The sequence below is a fragment of the Peromyscus maniculatus genome, chromosome 20, assembly GCF_049852395.1.
Source record: "Peromyscus maniculatus bairdii isolate BWxNUB_F1_BW_parent chromosome 20, HU_Pman_BW_mat_3.1, whole genome shotgun sequence".
NCBI lineage: Eukaryota > Metazoa > Chordata > Mammalia > Rodentia > Cricetidae > Peromyscus > Peromyscus maniculatus.
Window position 1 is genome coordinate 4,843,827 of NC_134871.1, and position 15,621 is coordinate 4,859,447.

The following is a 15,621-nucleotide window of genomic DNA, read 5'->3' on the forward strand; positions in this document are numbered from 1 at the left end:
AAGGATCAAGAAGTTACTTCTGTGGCACTTGTGAGATTTAAGGGCAAGAGTTGCCTAAACTATTTAAAAACAGTTCCAATGAGTTAAACCAAAACCTAAAAGCAACTAGTTTTGTTGGCAATTTAGGACTGCTTTAGTTTTTTTTTTTTTTTTCTTCTTCTTCTTTTAAAGGCAGAGTTTCAACTATGCAGCCCTGGCTGAGCTGAAACTGCAGACCAGGGGGTAGTCTTGAACTCAACAGAGATCTACCTGCCTCTGTGTCCTGATTGCCTCGAATTAGAGGTGTGCACTTTTTTTAAATGCTGGCATGATGGGCAGTGGTAACACACTCCTTTAATCCCAGCACTTGGGAGGCAGACGCAGGCTGATGTCTAAGTTCAAAACCAACCTAGCCTGTAGTGAGTTCCAGGCCAGCCAGGACTACACAGAGAAACTGTCTTGAAAAACAAAAAAATACTGAAAATGCTGGCCTAAGTATGCCGTGGTGTGTGTATGGAGGTCATTGGACTATCCGCACACCAGTTCTCTCCTTCACATACATGGGTCCTGGGGATCAACAGGCTTGGCTGCTGGCCGCCTCTGCTTTACCTGTTGTGGTTTTTCGAGACAGGGTTTCTCTGTGTAGCTTTGGAGCCTCTGCTTACCTTCTAAAGAAGTAACTTCTTGGAATACTAAAAAAGATCTGATACAGCCTTACCTTTGACTGGAAACAATCCATGCTCAGCAGAGGACACACAGCTGGATACCTGCATCCCACATTAGACCCTTCACTCCAGAATGTCCTGAGCTCCATGCCTCCTGTGTGCTCCTCACAGAGAGACGCTGCTTTCAAAGGCCAAAATCCCATTAGTAAAATCTTTAGAGAACCTAGAAATTAGCTAGGGGTGGTTGTACATGCCTGTAACTCAGCAAATGCGAAGGGCACTGGGAAACCGCTTAAGTCTTTGGGCTTTTCTTTGGAAGTCCTCATTAGTTCTCTGGTTATTCCCTCCCTTTACTAGTTAAGCTTTCATCTTTAAGCCTCAGCTCAGTTGGACCAGGGAGACGGCTCAGTGGATAAGGCCCTTACAAGGCCCTAGGTTTGGAGCCCTAGACCCATGTAGCTGGGTACAGCAGCGCATGAGAGACCTCATCTCAAAGATGGAGGGTGAGGACCACCTGCACTGTTCTCTGGCCCGCACACGTGTGCCCGACCGCAGCACATACACAAAGGTAAAACGTCAGCCTGGGCCCAACAATCTTGCATCTGTTCTACGATAATCCTTGGAAGAACACCTTAGTCACAGCCAGTCGTGTTCAGTTATTTTTATTAGGGCAAGTGTGAACATGTTCTGTAACTTCTTTCACTTGCAAGCATGAACAGTGAGGTCCTGTGTCTACGTAGGCCGTTCCCGAGGTCTGGTCACAATATTCCACCACAGTGGGGGCAAGTCACCTTCCTTTCTGGCGGGAGGCAAAGCTTCAGTCAGAGGACCATTAGGTGGTGTCTCCTCCTGCAGCTGCTTAACCTAGAAGGGGACAAGGAAGGAATGATGAACAGGGCTCTGACTGTAGGAGCCGTCTGCCGTGGCCCCATGACAGCCTTCCTGTGATGCGTCTCCTTCCACCCCGAGTCTCAGCACCAACGAGTACTGACTTCACATAAACCTGCACAATTCCACATCTGATGGTACAAATCGGAAAAACTCTTCTCTCTGAAGTCAGTGTCTTTTCTGGAGCTGAGTCCACTGGCCTGGAACTGGCTATGTAGCCCAGGCTGGCCTCTAACTCCTCAGTCTTCTTGCCTTGCCCTCCGTAGCTGTAGTCACAGGTGAGCCAGGCAAGTGTTCTCACTTCTGCACAGGAAAGCTGAGCACTCTACCTCTCCTGAAGCAAAGCCACAGGTACCTTCCTGGTTCCTCTTGTCCTCGTCTCCCACTGGTCCCCAGGGAAACATTCTTGTCTTAACTAAATGCTCTCCAAAGTGAGGAAGCCCCAGTGCAGTATATTGGGAATGGAAATTAAGTTCCCAAGAACAGCCAGGACAAGAATTCGGGTGAAGTCACATGGAAAGTGGACCCCATCCTGCCTCATGTTGCCCAACAATTCCTGTGCTAGGACTCTCAAGGTCACTGTCCTAATGGGGGAGGCCCTAAAAGTGGAAGCTCCTCCACACCCAGCACTGGCCAAGGTGGAGCAGGCAGAGGAGGAGGAATGCGGGAGAGGTGCTCGGTGACCATGGTGGAACAGGCCTACTGCTTGCGCACCATGAAAACAGTTGTCGTTGGTTTTCGTGACAGGGTTTCTCTGTGTAACAGCCCTGGCTGTCCTGGAACTCTGGAACTCACTTTGTAGACCAGGCTGGCCCTGGACCCAGAGATCCATATGCCTCTGACTCCCAAGTGCTGGGAATAAAGGTGTGCACCATCACTACCCAGCTATGAAAACATATTTTAAGCCTCTATGCATTGTAGCAGTTCTTAGAAAACATGGTGTCCCTTGGCCACAGAGGCCTTTCTATTCCACCGTGGCCAAGGACTTCTAATACCTGGACTTTATCCCCTAGAACCGGTGCAACTTCCAAAATGGTGACTCCCGAGATACCTCTATCTGGCTACTGCCGCCCGCCTGCCATCTTCGTAAATGCCCACTGCGACTCCACAGAAACTGACCTACACACCCTTGCCCCACCTAGAGCTCTCTACATCAGCCTCTGTCTTTACTTCTTTTTAAATCCAGCTTACACCTGTCACCTGTCGTGACCATCCTTCCCTTCCGAATCACCTCAAGTGTCCTGCAGTTCTCTTACTGGCTACAGACAAGGCTAAATGGGCAAACTGGGCCCAGCAGCTCAGTATAGCTAAGGACAAAATACTGAAAACAAACAAGTGACCTATCCAATTACCCCGTGTCACACAGGCCATCGTTATCACTTGGCAAGCCTACCCTCTCCAAACCCAACAGAGTTCTTCCGAGTGCTCTACACCCTCACACCCACCTCCCTTGGCTGTTTGTCAGAAGACTGAAAAAGCAGACTCCAAAGTCTCTCTTCAAAGCTTCCAACCTGAATGCATTTACATACATGTGTCCACAAAAGAAGAGAGGAAGATTTTTTTTTCTATTTTCCTCTCAAGGATCTCATTCATTTCTATGGTTTTACATACAAGTGAAGACTCACAAATATTTCTAGACAAGATTCCTACACCCAAAGTGGCCAACCAATTGGAATCTATATTCACATCTGCCAGACTCTCCAACTTCACCCTTCTGAATGTTTGATTACCCTGGACGCACGGGACTTCCCTCCACCTTACCAGTCTGTCCTATCTCTACCACCACCACTGGTTTCTCCTACCCCTTACCCATCCCCCACAACCAATGACCGTCCCTCGGGGACAACCTGGGTGTCTACTTCCTCCCACCTAGCTTCTGTGTCCTTTCCTGCAGGGCACACAGCCCTCCACTAAACTACATGAGCCCTCAACTGGACTCCTGTTTCCTCACGTCCTCTCCAGCTTATCATTACACTATGGCAGGAGCCGCTAAAACCTAACTCTGAACATCCTAAGTTGAATGAACAATGCCTAGGGCTCTTGAGTAGGGGAGGGATAAGGAACGGGACAGAAGGAAGAACAGATGAAGAGGGAGGAGGGATAAGAAAATCAGAAGAGAGGCACTCAAAGCATACTAGAGACGTATTGGGAAGACGACCAATGTGACACTGAACACAGCGAGAAGCTAAAGTCTAGTTAAAAGGCTAGAGTGACTGTCGTGGCTGGAATGTGGACCTTGGCCACAGAGGCAACCCCATCCACATGCTGACCGATCACAAGGCTACTGTGTCCTGTCAAAAGACGCACCTCCCGATCCCAGCTTTCCATCCTCAGTTTCTTCCACTGCTCTCTTTTGGAAAAGTAATCAGGATACATTGCCTTCTCAGAAGGATGCCAGTAATCTAAGCACCATTCTGGAACCTGCCAGGAGAGAAAATCATGTGTTATTCCACAGGCCACCTTTACAAATACCATGGACAAGGCCTGCTCAGGAGACAAGACAAAACTCAAGGGGCTTTTCTTATCAGTTACGGCAGGAGAGATGGCTCAGTCGGGAAAGCGCTTGCCACTCTAGCCTGAGAACCTGAGCTTAGAGTCCCGGTGCCCCTGGAAAGGCAGGCATGGTGATAAGGACCTGTTATGCTAGTGTGGGCAAGTGAAGACAGAAGAGTCCTTGGAGCTCACTGGTCACCCAGCCTAGTCCGAACAATGAACTCCAGGTTCCGTGAGACTGAGCAAGTGAGGAAAACATCCTAAGTTACCACTGGCCTCTACAAGTATACCCGCCAGCACAGACATATCACACACACATCGACCTATACATGTGTGTATCGTGTGCATGTAAAACTGATGCGACCGCGGCTTCTGACGCTAAGCAATGAAAAGCAGACGTGGAGGCAAGAGAGGTGCCTACGAGTAAATGGGCGTGGGGCTCAAACGTCACAGTTAGTCCAAGGCCACTGCCGTCACTCCTCTCTGGCCTGCGGTTCCTAAGCACCAAGAACTATGGAAGTATTGCCTGCGCGTCTCAGCAATGCTCAGCACCGATCCGAACTGACTAACTTTAAGTTCCCCAAATGAGTTATGTACCAAATTCTTCAGTACTGCAAAACCTTAGAGCTGAATTTATGGAAAGAGGAGAGAAAAAAGTTCAGCTGTCAGGGGAAATGTAGCCACTGCTCCAATGGCACAGGGTGTATAAAGCTGAGGTCTGGGGCTGGGGACAAAGCTGGTCTCTTGAGAAACAGCTGCTCTGCAGCATCACCTACCTTGTAGCATTCGTATCTCTCGTAGGAGGTACCCCCAGGAGAGTCTGGGAAGATATATGGCTGAGGATGCTGATTCTGCCAGAATTCTTCTTCCGCAGCCCTCAGCAGCTGTGTGGCCTTCATCATATCCTTCTCATTCTTATGTTCTTCAAACCGGGCTCTCAACAAACAAGCAAAGTACCGGAATTTGTCCCTTGAATCAAAATGATTGTGGACATCAGAAGAGTTATCTACTTGAGTGGGTACCTCAGCACTCCTACCAACGCATGCCAGATGAGCAACTTTCTGGCACCTCACCAACCTCCCAAGTCATTATGACCGCGTCCTCTGCAGCCCTCCAAAGAGCAACAACAGACACTGTATTAGCACAGCCTAGCCACTTCCTCTCATCAACAACAGACACTGTATTAGCACAGCCTAGCCACTTCCTCTCATCAACAACAGACACTGTATTAGCACAGCCTAGCCACTTCCTCTCATCAACAACAACAGACACTGTATTAGCACAGCCTAGCCACTTCCTCTCTCCTCCTGGAATGAGGATTTTGACATGGAAGGGAAGGAAAGGCAACAGTTTTTGCAGGTTCATTCACTATGCATTCACTGACAACCACTGCAGGTCCTTCCATCGTGTGCTAGATGCTGGGCCACATCCTGGAGATACATAGATGACTAGGACGGGAGGTATGACCCAGTGGAAAGAACTTTGCTCAAATCATGTAGGTGCTCCTTCAATGCTGATTTTCACACCTGCTCACAAACCTTAGGTACGTAACAGTCTGGTGTTGCAGACTGTGGGCAGACATCAGGAGCCTGTGACAGTTCAAGCCACAGATGGCAAGGTCTAAATCAGGGAACTGTGATAGCAGACCACACACAGGAAAACAAAACAAACACCCATCTTGACCACCAGGTCATGAGTGTGAGCCTCTCTGGACTACTGCTAAACTAGCTGCACCGTCTGGGGTCAGTTACTTAATGTATCTAAAGGCCGACATACATATTCCATGAGCTGAAATCCAAAAGCACTCTTCACAAAGTGGTTGGCAGATTTCAGGTGCTCAGTGATGTAACAGGCATTACTAGGGAAAATCACTTTCGAAAGCTGGGTCTAATAAGGCACAATGCATAAGGACCTGTGTTAACAGGCAGAAGGGAAACTAGGAAATCCTGGAGGACAAGTCTAGGACCACAGGCTAGTGACTAAATTGCTAGTGATGGCATTAGCGGAGACAGGGGATTTGAGAATAGAATCAGTACGAGGAAGTGAAAAAAAACCAACTTGGTTTTCAAGAATTTGGATAAACTCAGTTGAAAGAACAGTAGCTGACCTCACAAACAACTGGAAAGACAGCTAGCTCAAGCTCCAACACTGAGGATGTCCACAGGATACACAATGCTACAGAGCCTTAGGATGGAACCAAAGAAACAGCCTAGGGGGCGAATGAGGGCTGAGGGAATCCAGCTCAGTGGGTAAAGCACTGTGCAAGCAGCAGGACCTGACGACGGAGTCCCAGAACCCAAGTAAAGGTGGACATGGGAGCACACATCGGTAGTCCACACATCGGTAGTCCCCGTTCTCCTCAAGATGAGAGGAAGACAGGAGACTTCCAGAAGGCTGTGGGCCAGCTAGCCTGGCATACCCGGCGGTGAAAAACAGAGACCCTGTCCCAGATGAGGTAGAAGGGCGAGGACTGACTGACACCCGAGGTTGTCCTCTGATTTCACACATGTGATGCCTACCTTTGTAGTTGGTTTTTGTTTTTAAAGGAAGTGATTCAGGCCAGGACTGAGAAAGGGTGTCAGATTTAAAATACACTGGGCCAGCGTTGTCACAGTAGCTAGTTTGATCATTCCCTTTGATTATGAACTCCAGGATTTCCAGCTGTATTACAGCACTACCTGAATTCTTGAAAGCTTAAATTCTTTTGTAAGACTGAGAATTCTGTGATCTACGAGTTTACCTGTCACTTTCCCCACTAATCCATGGGGATTGCAGCTTAAAAGAGGACCAGAATAGAAGCTGAATTGCAAGTGCTGTCACACAAACAAGATAACCTTAGGAAAGAAGCTAACAGCCGTACAACATTGTACACAGCACCCGCCTGCGTAATAAAGAGGGAGAGTCACAAACTTGCATTCTAGGATTCAGGGATACCCTCTGCAGGCCTTCCAGGGTTACTCAGTTTTCCATCATTTTCTTCCAAGTCCTTCAGGTTTTAGGATAAGAGTGTGGAGGGCTAGCTTTACACATCTTGGGTTGCTACCCACCCTGCGTTTCTTTTAGGCCATGAAATTCTACATGTTTTAACACTATATTATTGTTTGTTTATTTATTAAAAAGTCTTAAGTAGCATAGGCTGGCCCCTCAAACTCATTATGTAACTGAGGCTATTTCTGTCTCCCCCAATATATGCCACCATATGAGTAAGGCTCTTAACAGTAAGAATAGTCACAGTTGGTTAAGGGAATATATTTTTGTAGGAGATAAAAAAGACGCGACGGTAATGAGGAGCGATCAGATAAAGCTAAATACAGAAAAGATGGAAAGGGTGGAGACTGATGATGTTTTTGCGTCAGAAACCTAAATTTAATCCTAACTTGGCCACGCAGAAGTTGAACAATCGTGGGCAAATCAGTCACTGGGCCTGCTCATGTGTAAAATAAGGCTGAAATAATCACTAACTTCGGAGTGACTCTGCAAACTAAACATCATGCACGTATTCCTGCTAACATCAGGGACGACAGAGTCACGAAAACGTTAGCGCTGGATCCCTAACAATGACAGCCCCGGGCATTTTTTTTACTTCTTTTCTTCATGCAACCCCTCTGCGCTGGATCCTGGTCCCACCCGCGCGCATCACTGTCTCTGCTGGGTCAAGCAGAGGACAGCGTCAGGATCCAGGGTCAAGGGCGGGCTCCCTCCACCCCGGTCCCAAGTCCTTGAGCAGCCGGGCCCACAGGGCTTCCCGGCCGCCGCCCCCGAGCCCCGGGTCCCCTCTTCCCACCTGTGGACACACCACGACTCGAGGTGGCGCAGCGCGCGCTTATACAGCCGCAGCACCTTCTGCTGGTGGGTCAGGTAGGCCGGGGGCGCGCACAACGCCATAGCGCCCGGCTCACCTTCAGCGGCCGCCGCGGGGGCTGCCGGGAACCCGGAAGGGGGGCGGAGCCGGAAGGGTGAGCCTGCTCTAGGCCACTTCCGCTTCTGCCGGGGGAGGAGCCTGCCGCGCTGTCCTCATGAGTCGCTTCAAGTTCGTGGGTAAGGGCGGGTGGATTTCCTTAGCTGTGGGTCTTGCGGGCGGTCTCGGGTTCCCTGTCCGCGGCTTGGCCTTTCGAGGGTACAGAAGGTTTCCGGGACGCCTCGAGCGCCAGCAAGGAGTGATCGGGTTCTTGATCGGGGCTGGGGAATCATTTGTGAGAGCGCGCGAGTTGTTGTGCGTGATTGTGATTTGTGCACGAGTTGCGCGTGATCGTGACTTGTGCCTTTTCTGTGTTTTATTCAGTTGAAAATAACTGAGTAAGTGCCGGGGTGTGTGTCCGCGGTAGACTGCCTAGCACGGGCTAGGCCCTGAGTCCCCCATCCCCCAAAAAGAAAAAGAAGTTGGTGCTTCTTAACAAGCTTAACACTGTATTCTCTTGCTTTCCGTGAACCCTCGCTCCTCTTCGTGGACCGCCGGACAATGCCTTTAAGGTACCCGTTCGCTCAGTCATCCGATCACATCACAGATGACTGGCTGGGCATTGGGTCCTAGGAACGTGGCAGAGTCCTGGTCCCAGCTTTGCTGGCATCGCCGTCTAGTGATAAATGGGAGTCCATAGACAGGTGGAAAAGAAACAAATTGTGTTACCTGGCGAGAACCCACGATCCATAAAAACAGCTGGAGAGTGTGACAGGGATTCAAAATGATACTTTGGAAAACTTGGGGGACATTGTAAAAGGTAGGGCTGGAAGGATAACTTGGAACCCAGAAGTCTCGATGACTTAAGCTTCACTCTCAATGGAGTGGAGTTTTGGTGAAGGCTTTTCAGTACATTACTGAGCGCCAGTTTTATATAGGAAAAGAATCATGCCCTCCGGGATGCAGCTGGAGGTAATTTCAGCATGAACCTCGTCTTTGAGGAATTTCCAGCTACTTAGGGGTGGGAGCCGACAGTGATGAGGTTACCCTGATAGACGCTACGTAGATTTAGTGGCGGGTAAGGAGAGGTGCGGAAGTATTTCAGAAAAGAGAAGTGGAACAGTTGTGCCCAGCGTTCAGCACTGACCGTGTCTGGTTGTGGAGAAGGAACACTCAAAGTGACAGGCTGAGAAATGCCAGAATTCGGCTGCCTTGGCAGTAGGTGGGAGGGCCACTCGAGAGTTAAAGGACATCCAGGTGAAAACATCATCCAGGCACTTAGAAATGTCGTCAGGCACTCAGAGTTGTTAAGGTTACACACTAAGGTCTGAGAGATACTTTAAGCAATGCATTTTCCAAGACATTGTATTAAAGCCGGTGGAACTGTAAGAAATCTAATAGTGAGTTAATTTTCACACTAGAGAGGTTAAGTCCTATGACCAGGCAAAGCCAATGTGAGGGAGAATGTTATCAGGTTAAAAACAACCAAACAAAAACTGTGAGAAAACCTGAGGTGAAAGTTAGGTCTTCTGGGTTCTTGACACGAGGTGCTGGGAAGTAGTGTGTCCTGGAGAGGGCACAAGCCCCTCACTCCTTGCTCTGCTGCCTCTATGCCTGTTACTGGTTGTTGGCATCTAGGCTGAGTGTATCCAGGCTCTTGATCCCAAGAATTAAAAAGAAGGGCTTGCACAGATTTACAAAGCAAGGAAACTTTCTTTTGTGAAGTGATAACACAGATTTAAAAAAGAATGTGTGAAGTTTTTTTTTTTACTTGCAGTGTTTTTTTATAATAAAGTTTAAAATATATTTAATATGTAGCAGAGAAAGCAGTGTGTGTTTTCTTGTCTTATACCTTGTTATTCGAAAGCAGTCTTAGTATATAAACAAGTCAGTGTGTCCATGCTGCAATAAAGTTTTATAGACATTAAATCTTGAACATAAAAAATTGATTTATTTTATTTTGTGGGAGTGAGTACATGTGTACAGGTACCCATGAAAGCCAAAAGAGGGGGCCAGATCCCCTGGAGTTAGAGTCACAGGCAGTTGTGAGCCATCTGATGTGGTTCCTGGGAACCCAACCTGGGCCCTCTGGAAGAGCAGCAAGTACTCTTAACTGCGGAGCCATCTCTCCAGCACCTGAATGTAGCTGGAGAGCTTCTCTCCAGGTTCCCCAAGCCCCGCAGTCCCACAATCCACTTATAAAATAATCACTTAGACGCTTATATCACTTATAAACTGTATGGCCGTGGCAGGCTTCTTGCTAACTGTTCTTTTATCTTAAGTTAACCCATTTTTATAAATCTATACCTTGCCACGTGGCTGGTGGCTTACCAGCATCTTTACATGCTGCTTGTCCTGGCGGTGGCTGCAGTGTCTCTCCGTGTCAGCCTTCCACTTCCCAGAATTCTCCTCTCTCCTTGTCCCACCTACTTCCTGCCTGGCCACTGGCCAACCAGTGTTTTATTTATTGACCAATCAGAGCAATTTGACATACAGACCGTCCCACAGCACCTGAATCTCATTCTTTTTAATAATTTTCACAAGTAGCAAAATAGTCTGTTGAGTTTTAAAAACAATGTAAAATGCACAACCATTATTAATATATGGACAACAAAATAGGCAGTAGAGCTGGGTATTGTGGCGTAGGCCTCCAACTTCAACGCTTTGGGGAGGAGACAGTGCGTCCTACATGGAGAGGCCCTGTCTCAAGTGACACTGTCGGCAAGGGGACAGCGGCTGCGGGAAGGATCCCCTGCTCTAGCATCCTTTTGTTAATTCATGCATCTTTTGTCAGTGACTTTCGGAAGAAACAAGAACTAGTTGTCCCGCCTTTTGGGTTTGTCTCTTTGCTAAACAGTGCTATGGGTCCTTTGTTCTCTGGTTCTGGGGAGTTCCTGACCTTGAAATCATACCTAAACCATTTAAAATCCCTTGTTTGCTGTCTCTCTGTCCCTGAATCATAGGTAACATCACTTGACGTGATTCACTAAGCCCAGTCGGTGAGGCTTTAGCTTGCGGATATGGCTGTCTCTGAGAGACCAACTGTACAAACACTTTCCCTGCTTGGTTTTGAAAAATAAACTCATGTCACTACTTGTAGTTTTTGTTAAAGACAGCCTTTTTCTTTCTTTTATTTATTTGTTTGTTTGTTTGCTTTCGACACAGGATTTCTCTGTGTATTCCTGGCTGTCCCAGAACTCGATCTAAGACATCTATTAAAAGCTAACAAAAGGGAGAGATTACTGTCCTATATAGCAGGGCCTTCCAGCGCGTGACTCCTTCGGTCAGAAGGAAGTAGTGATTGCTCATGTTACTGTGTCTCCCAACCTTCTCACTTGGTTTCCTACTTTTCAAGCTATTTACATATTTGACCGAACTGGCTAGAAAGTTGGTTTTTATATACTATTTGTTTAACTTTTGTTTGTTTGTTTTTTGAGATGGGGTTTCTCTCTGTGTAGCCCTGGGTGTCCTGGAACTCACTCTGTAGACCAGGCTGGCCTTGAACTCAGAGATCCACCTGCCTCTGCCTCCTGAGTGCCGGGATTAAAGTCGTGCACCATCACTGCCCGGCAGTATTTGTTTCAGTTTACTTGCCAATAAGCATACTTCTGATAAGAATGCTTTTCATTTAAAAGATACTAACCCTTACATTAGATCAGCACATTTTCAACAGGCAAAATAAATAGGATTTTGCCTGCCTTTGTTTTTGAGGTCCCATCAAAATAGACAGGGGTGTGGGGAGATAGTTCAGTGGTTAAAGTGAGGACCAGAATTCAGATCTCCCAAACTCACCCAGGTGGGCAGGGCAGCCTGTCTGTAATTTTGGATCTTGGAAGGCAGAGGATCTCCAAGCTAGCCAGATACCACTGTAGGGCCAAGTTCTGGGTTCAGTTGAGAAACCCTCCTCGATGAATGATGTGAAAAGTAAAGGGAGGAAGACTCCCAACATCAATGACAGGGCTACACACACACACGTGCACCCATCTGCCATACATGCATCTAAACACTAATACACGTATTCATATACACAGGTACACACGGGGGAGGGACAGGGGAGTCAAACAGCTTGACTCAGTAGACTCTTTGATAACAATTTTGCATTGGGAGCACTGAGTACTGAAGACTCTAGAACAGAATAGCTAATAAAACAGCTCCAATGCCATATGGTGTTGGCACGTTACAGTTTGTACCATGCCTGGTAATGATAATAATTACCTGTTAAAGAGCTTTTGATGTGCAAGATGCTTTCATCCTCATTCTTGGATTTGAGTCATTTTATTGCCAGAGGATAACTCTGCTCATCCACCAAGAAGATGGAAGCTCAGCCAGGACCAAGATTATTTGGCTAATAACCGGCAGTGGCAAGAATTCTGACTCCAAAGCTCCCTTTCTTTCCATAACTGTAATTATAGTAATTTCATTTTACTGCACTTCTTGGACCTTGTTTGCAGATCGAACTCTTCCTAATCAATTGATCTGAACTTTTGTTTGGTTCCTCTGTATCCGAGAGCTGAATTACTGTAGTCTTTCCACAGCTGTTTCTGGTGGGCAGGTGGGCTGGGAAATGGCTTCTGTCTGGGAGCATTTTGTCTGGGAGACTGGAGAAGGTCTTCGAGGAAAGTGACGTGATTCACAGAGTGGAGGGACAGAAGTCCTTTGTCATTAGACTTGGCGAGGCCATAAAGAGACTGTCCTCAGTCTATCCAGGAAACAGTGGTTCTAATAACTAGCAAAGGACTGTGAGCTGTGAAGATTCTTGTGGGGAAGGAAGCTGTGGCTGAGCATTAGCACTGTAGGTCTGCCCGAGCCAGGACTGAATCTACAGGTTGAAACACACCGTGTCTCAGAACCAGAAGCCGGAGAGTTTAGAGATCAACCCTTAAGAGAAAGCAAATCGCCTGGAGTCAGCCTTCTGCCGTCTGCCTCAGGGTGGGCATTACAGAAAAGCTGAGCTCCGCTCTGTCTAGGATTGGGACAGGGTGAAGATGGCTTCCAAAGCTGAGCCTCCACTTAATCTTAGGTTCTCTTTTCAACTAGAGTTGGGGTGTGTCTTAGGGTTTCTGTTGCTGTGACAAAACACCATGACAAAAAAAGCAGGTTGGGGAGGAAAGGGTTTATGTGACTTACACGTCCACATTGCTGTCCATCCCTGAAGGGCAGGAACCCGAACAGGACAGGATCCTAGGGGCAGGAGCTGATGCAGAAGCCATGTAGGAGTGCTGCTTGCTCAGCCTGCTTGCTTATGGAACTTAGAACCATCAGCTCAGGGATGCTACTACCCACATGGGCTGGGTCTCATGGAGGCCGTTCCTCAACTGAGGCTCCTTCCTCTCTGACGACTCTAGCTTGTGTCAAGTTGACACACAAAACCAGCCAGTACAACTGACCCCTTGTCAACTTGATACACACACATATTACTATAAAGCCACAACCCTAAAATCTCACATTAAAAACATAACTTTAAAAATCCCACAGTCTTTACAAATTCAAGCACATTCAAATTTCAGACCCCTTAAAATAACCATTCTCTTAAAATCCATATTCTTTTAAAATTCAAAGTCTCTCAACTGTGGGCTCCAGTAAAAAAACTTTCTTACTTCAAGAGGGAAAAATCAGGGCACGGTTACAATCAAATCAAAGCAGACCCAAACTCTAGCCGTTCAAGGTCTGGGATTCACTCATGATCTTCTGGACTCCTCCAAAGGGCTGTTTCACTCTCCAGCTCCGCCCTCTGCAGCACACACAGCTTGTCTTCTAGGCTCTGGCGGTTCCACTCCACTGCTGCTGCTCTTCTTTGGTGGTCTTTCACAGTCCTGGCGTCTCCAAAGCACTGAGCTGCACTTTCACCAATAGCCTCTCATAGGTTCTCCTCATGGTGCCAAGCCTCGGCTTCTTTGCAGGACCCCTTCAGTCCTGGGCCTGCAACTGCCACTGAGGCTGCACCTTCACCAATGGCAGTGCTGTTCATCACTGAAGGAAGTCAGGACAGGAACTCAACAGGGCAGGAACCTGGAGGCAGGAGCTGATGCAGAGGCCATGGAGGAGTGCTGCTTACTGGCTTGCTTCCCCTGGCTTGCTCAGCCTGTTTTATAGAACCCAGGACCATCAGCCAAGAGATGGCACCACCCACAATGGGCTGGGCCCTTCCCCATTGATCACTAATTGAGAAAATGCCTTAAAGCTGGATCTCATGGAGGCATTTCCTCAACTGATGCTCCTTCCTCTCTGATGACTAGCTTGTGTCAAGTTGACACACAAACCCAACCATTACAGGGTGTTTATGCGTTTAGTTGCTTTTGATTCCATTGTATTTGGGAAAGTTCCGGTCACTTTGCCGATGACAAAGATTTCCTTGAAGAAATTGGAGCCTGACTGCCCTTGAATTGGCCTACTGATTCGGCCCCAACATTGAGCTCTTGGACTAGAGGTCCAGTTTTACCAAAAATTATAGTGAGTTAGTAGAGTGGAAATCCTCACCCTGATGTTTATCACCTTCAGTTCCTCATCCCTTACCCTCAGTGCTCCTGTCGCTGGGGTCCACACTCAGCAAGGATGTGTCACCTTGAGTTTAGTTAGATTCCTTCCTTCTACCTGCTGGGCCTTTAGAAACTTACCACGGATCCCTACCTTCTCTTGCCTCTGAATCTCCACTTAGCCTTGTGTGGGGGTTGAGCCTGGGCTCTCTGCTCTAGTGCAGAACCCTCACCACAGCCAGGCGTTGTGGCCATGTCTCTGCTCCAACCTTGATACGCACAGGCAGAAGGGTCTTTACAAGTTTGCGGCTAGCCTGGTCTGAGGGTAAGTCCGATTTAAAAACCCAAACCTAAACAAAGCACAAACCCCCATTGCAATAATCCCTCTGGAATAAAGGCTCCCTGGCTTCCATGAACAGGCGTCACAAATAAATGCCTTAATGAATGTATCTTAAAGATTTTTAAAAACACTCTTAAGAAGTGAAATGAGCTCGAAAAGGCCAAAAGCAATGAAGGCTATTTTTGTTTTTGTAATTGTCGATGTCGGGTGTAGACTAGTAACCATAGACCAAACCTCAGGCAAGGTTATTTAGGCAGAAAAGACTCTTTCCTCCCTGCGTCTTCTTCCTCAGCTTGTCTCCTTTATCTAATTTTCTTCCTGTGGTTGAAGAAAAACTAGAAGATGATTTTCTGTGAGCTTCAACATTCCATAAACCTATTGTATTTGCGGTGTGCATTTGTGTTAGATGGTCTTTCATCATAGTAGCCCCCTACAAGGTACTGCTATCGAAGTATCATAATTGTATCATAGTAGCCCTCCTGTGGAGGAGGAATTCATAACCTCATCCATCTCTGTCACTATGCTGATGTGCACACATATTTGTAATACTCGGTATTGTATCTTTTTGTTGCTGTTTGTTCAAATGCCTAGAATTCTCTCTTTGCTACTTCTTGGGTTCTCCAAACTCCTATTCACTTCTCAAGGTCTGTCATAATGTTGGAGAAGCACATCCTGAGGTACAGCTTGGCAGACGCCAAACAGAGAACATCAGAACCTGACATTTGGCAGGCGGAGGGTGGAGTTGGCCTGTTTTTTTTCCAGTGCTAGAAGCTGAGGGTGTTTAAATAAGGGAGACTTTGGGGCAGGGTTATGACTAACTTTTCATCTTACTCCCCTTGTCCTTTTATGCTCTACAAGATTTACCGAGAGCAGCACTGATTTGGT

The 15,621-nt window shown here is 47.4% G+C and overlaps 2 protein-coding genes across 3 annotated transcripts in view; one reads left to right on the forward strand and one right to left on the reverse strand.

Moving 5' to 3' along the window:
* Nucleotides 1-1,290: 1,290 nt before the first annotated feature.
* Ndufb9 (NADH:ubiquinone oxidoreductase subunit B9) lies at nucleotides 1,291-7,943 on the reverse strand. The gene is made up of 4 exons (XM_006990661.3): nucleotides 7,810-7,943; nucleotides 4,802-4,994; nucleotides 3,840-3,953; nucleotides 1,291-1,508 (listed from the first exon to the last, which is right to left on the reverse strand). The coding sequence occupies exons 1-4, from the start codon at nucleotides 7,908-7,910 to the stop codon at nucleotides 1,377-1,379; spliced, it is 540 nt and encodes a 179-aa protein (XP_006990723.1). The 5' UTR covers nucleotides 7,911-7,943; the 3' UTR covers nucleotides 1,291-1,376.
* An 8-nt stretch (nucleotides 7,944-7,951) lies between these two features.
* Nucleotides 7,952-15,621, forward strand: part of Tatdn1 (TatD DNase domain containing 1) — a 34,297-nt gene continuing 26,627 nt past the window's right edge. The window contains exon 1 of one of the 2 annotated variants that reach the window (XM_006990662.4): nucleotides 7,952-8,063. In XM_006990662.4, the coding sequence (XP_006990724.1) occupies nucleotides 8,042-8,063 (22 nt within the window). In that variant the 5' untranslated portion in view covers nucleotides 7,952-8,041. Of the gene's footprint in view, nucleotides 8,064-8,096; nucleotides 8,496-15,621 lie in introns of those variants that run through there. The other variant, XM_042265044.2, reaches the window with a different exon arrangement.